The sequence below is a fragment of the Capronia epimyces genome (assembly GCF_000585565.1).
Source record: "Capronia epimyces CBS 606.96 chromosome Unknown aczIQ-supercont1.1, whole genome shotgun sequence".
NCBI classification, from domain to species: Eukaryota; Fungi; Ascomycota; class Eurotiomycetes; order Chaetothyriales; family Herpotrichiellaceae; genus Capronia; species Capronia epimyces.
In genome coordinates, this window is record NW_006912904.1 from 2338386 (window position 1) to 2342275 (window position 3890).

General features: G+C 49.8%; 1 protein-coding gene across 1 annotated transcript; it reads right to left on the reverse strand.

The window, feature by feature from the left end:
- Nucleotides 1-559: 559 nt before the first annotated feature.
- On the reverse strand, nt 560-2210 carry A1O3_00862 (uncharacterized protein; the record flags this gene model as incomplete). The annotated part of the gene is made up of 2 exons (XM_007731012.1): nt 560-808; nt 1257-2210. 2 exons carry the CDS (start codon nt 2208-2210, stop codon nt 560-562), a joined length of 1203 nt encoding a protein of 400 aa, XP_007729202.1.
- Nucleotides 2211-3890: the final 1680 nt, after the last annotated feature.

Here is a 3890-nt window from a genome sequence, read left to right on the forward strand (position 1 = left end):
TTGAGTCTTGAGTCTTGAGTCTTGAGTCTTGAGTCTTGAGTCTTGAGTCTTGAGTCTTGAGTCTTGAGTCTTGAGTCTTGAGTCTTGAGTCTTGAACCTTGAGCCTGTCAAACTTAGGCATTCCCAGCCTTGCCCTTTTACCCAGAGAGGCGGGTTTAGGCTATACTATACTATATAGCATACACTCCCCCTACGACCCTTTGATAGAAAACATAGAATATTTCACCCTTTAGCCTTTTGATAGAGCCTTGAGTCTTGAGTATTAAGTCTTGAGTCTTAGAGAAGGTGGGAGACTACCAAATTGGAAAAATGAGTCAACTCACAGGACGGAAGGTACTGTAGCCTGGACAGGAGGGGTAGAAGGGTCTTGTGTAACGAGACAGGTTCTTTGTTACCAGAGACCAGATAGATACTCACTTCCCACCTGAGTGATGGATGCCTCCTCAGGCCTGGTACAACCCATAGTTGGATATATGACTTTTCTGTCTTGAGTCTTGAGTATTCAACAACAACAGTATATTGTCTTCCTTATCTTGCTGCCACTCTAATGTCGTACATTTCACCAAGCCGAGGGATCTAAGACTTCTCCAGTTATTACATCCTTTTCTGGTTCCTTTTCTCCTCTAATTTCTGGTGCAAATTCTCCTCTAGTTTCTTCTTCTTTTTCTTCTTCCCATCCTTCCCAAGTTTGTTCCACAGTTTCTTCAATTTCCTGTTCTGGTTCGAATTCCTCCTCAGCCTCAATATATACTGCCGTGACCTTTCTCAGATTGGTGATTTTCATGCCGTGTTTGTTCCAGATGACGAGCTATGAATGTAAATGTTAGCGAATTGTGAATGGCAGTGTCAGTAGTAGTGCTAGTGCTAGCATAAATAATAACACGCAACAACGAGAAGAAGGACAAGGAGGGGGAGAAGAACAAGAAGGGGGAGAAGGTGTCAAATAAAGGTTGAAAATGTTCCCTCTCCTCTATCAAGGTCGCAGGGGGAGCTCATACTATATAGTATAGAATATCCTAAACCAGCCTTCTGGTTAAGGACAAGGCTGCAATGCCTAAGTTTGACAGGAGAAGGACAAGGAGGGGGAGAAGAAGAAGAAGAAGAAGAAGAAGAAGAAGGGGTAGCATAAGGGGTAGTACTAGCACGCGACAACAAGAAGAAGGACAAGAGGTACTAGTGTTGGCACAAATAACACGCGACAACAAGAAAGACAAGAAGAGGTAGAAGAACAAAAAAGGACGACGAGAGTCACTTACACAGCTACCATCAGCCCATTCACACTGGCTGGACCTCAATCTCTCACCAGTGTCGTAAAAACTGCGGGCCTGCAAGCCGCACCACAAGCGCACGGTGATGTCGGTGTCCTGCAACAGCGGCTCCACCATGCCGCCCATACTGATATTGTTGAACTTATGATGCAGACTGTCGTCGTAGTCCGTCTCAGTCACTTCTTCCTCGAGCAGTTCGTAGAGATATTCCTCTTTCAAGCCGACCTGAAATTCGTCTTCCTGGCCCGCATATACGTACGAGCAGATCAGGTCTTCGTACAGGAGGTCTTCGTACAGCTTGACGAGCCAGATGGTCCTCAGGTTGGGATACAGGTCTGGTCGGTAGCGCTTGAGCGGAGTCACGACGTCCGGGTCGTGCGTGAGGAACTCGACCGCATCGATCTGCTGTCGAACTCGTGGCGGGATCTTCTCCCACGGTGGAGAGACGCCGTTGTCCCAGTATTCGTGCGGGCCTCGCTCTGAGATCAGCGTGATGGTCGCGGCGGATGCGAAATCCTTGGCCTCGTGATATGTCTGCCGACAGGCGCGGAGGAGCCCGAATGGGTGTGCGGTGCATTCGGTGCTGTCCCATTGCCAGTCTTGCGTGCGGCATACCTTGACGTCTTGGAACACGTGGCTGAAGATCTGGGTGCGGATTTCGGCGGGGAGGTTGAGCAGTGTGGGTGGGTCACGATGGAATTTTGGCTGGGGGGGTAGAAGGGAGTTTGGCTGGGGGGGTACAAGGGAGGTTGTTGTTGAGGCGGGTCGGTCACGGTGATATTCTGGTTGTGGGGGCAGAGGGGAGTTTGTTGGCTGGGGGAGAAGTGAAGGGGAGGTTGTTTCTAAGGCGGATGGAAGTGAAGGGGGGTTGGTTGCTGGGGCGGATATCGATGTGACTGCCATTGCTTTGATTCTGGATGTAAATGCGGAATTGGAGGCCATTGTTTTGGATTTAGTAGGACTTCGTAGGGTAGAGAGGGGTTCGGTGGGTAGATAGATGGGAGTTCGGTAGGGTAGATAGTAGAGGGGAGTTCAGTAGGTTAGGTATTTAGTAGGACTTCGTAGGGTAGATGCTAGATAGGAGTTCGGTGGGTGTATAGTAGATAGGAAACCAGAGGGCCGATAGTTGATAGCGATAGGGACGGTGGCTTAGTGAAGAACCGGTCGATAGGGATAAGTAGTCAGTAATGGGTTGAGCCTGGTGGGTTCCTGGGGAATAGATGGAAGGACAGGAGTTTCTCTCCAAGGTAAGGTGTCGAGTAGGGCAGTCTCGGTCTTGGATGAGCGATCGAGTCGGGTCGGTGTTGGTATATACTACTGACTGGTAGTAGTAGCAGCAGCAGCAGCAATGGGAGTAGTATTGGGTCAAGGGTGAGCGCTCGAGGGACCGAGATGATGGGCCAGGGATCAATATGATGAGCGAGGGATCGAGCGATCGTGATGAGGAAGTGTGTGAGTGTGATTGTGAGATAGAAATGGGAGAAAGAAACTTATATAGATGTTGTCTTGACTGTACCTTGACTGTGCCGTGCTGTGCTCTGCTGCCGTTTGTGGCGTGGTGTCTTTGGGGCGTCCGTTTCCAACCGGATATCAGTCATTCTAACCGGATATCAGTCATGTTCATGGTTGGTAGAGCAGGGTTCAGTCAGGCTCAGGCTGAGGCTCATCGGGCAAACTGGCTGGAAATGAGGATGAATCTGAACCTTGTCTTTGGCCGTCACGGGAACCGGGAGTTGCGTCTATGTATATGTATATGTCTGTGTCCATAACTATGAATATGACTGGCTGTGGCTGTGACTATGACTGGTACCAGTCAGTGGCCCACGGTGTGTTAGCTTTGTCCGCTGTTTGAGGGAAAACCTCGCTCTTCGCTTTCTACCGGTGCTGTACCCTCTCTACCAAGTCCATCAGTGGTGGCGCAGACTCAAAAAGAGCAGTGCTGTGGAAGGGAACGGAAGGGAAGCTCCCACTGGCACTGGCACAGTTTTAGTGTTGGCGATGGAGCTAGGATTTCAACAAGCCGTTGAACCATGGACCATTGAGCCTTCGTCTCAAGACAAGACCCGCTGGAAAGAAAAATGAAAAAGGTAAAAGGAAAAAGGAAAAGGGGCGCTAGCCTTGCCCGACCCGACTACGGCCCCGACTACTCCGTACTCCGTACTTACTGTGAACCATACAAACCACAAGGCTAAACGGCTCACTAAAAGGTCCTCGAAACCTACTCTGCAAGTAGGGGCTACAACACAACCACTGGCAGTCACTGACTCCTAAGAACCAGAACCGTTCATGGCAACCGGATCTGTTCGGATTCAGAATTCAGGCATGAATCTTACCGCAATCAGACTCTCATCTTACTGCATTCAGGCTCCCATCAGGCTCGCTCTTACCGCAATCAGGTTCACAGCAATATTTAAGATTTACACAGTTTGACTCTGACAAAGTTTGGTTCTGCACTAATACACTGCGCCCGATTGAATAGTGACTCAGTCAGTACACCGGTTCTGCCGTGGCTCTACTCTCTCAACCTGTGCTTGTGCTTCCCCCAATACACTCCAGCCAGCCAGCCAGCCAGCCATCCCACCTTCCTTCTCTTCCCTCTCTTCCCTCTCTTCCCTCTCTTCC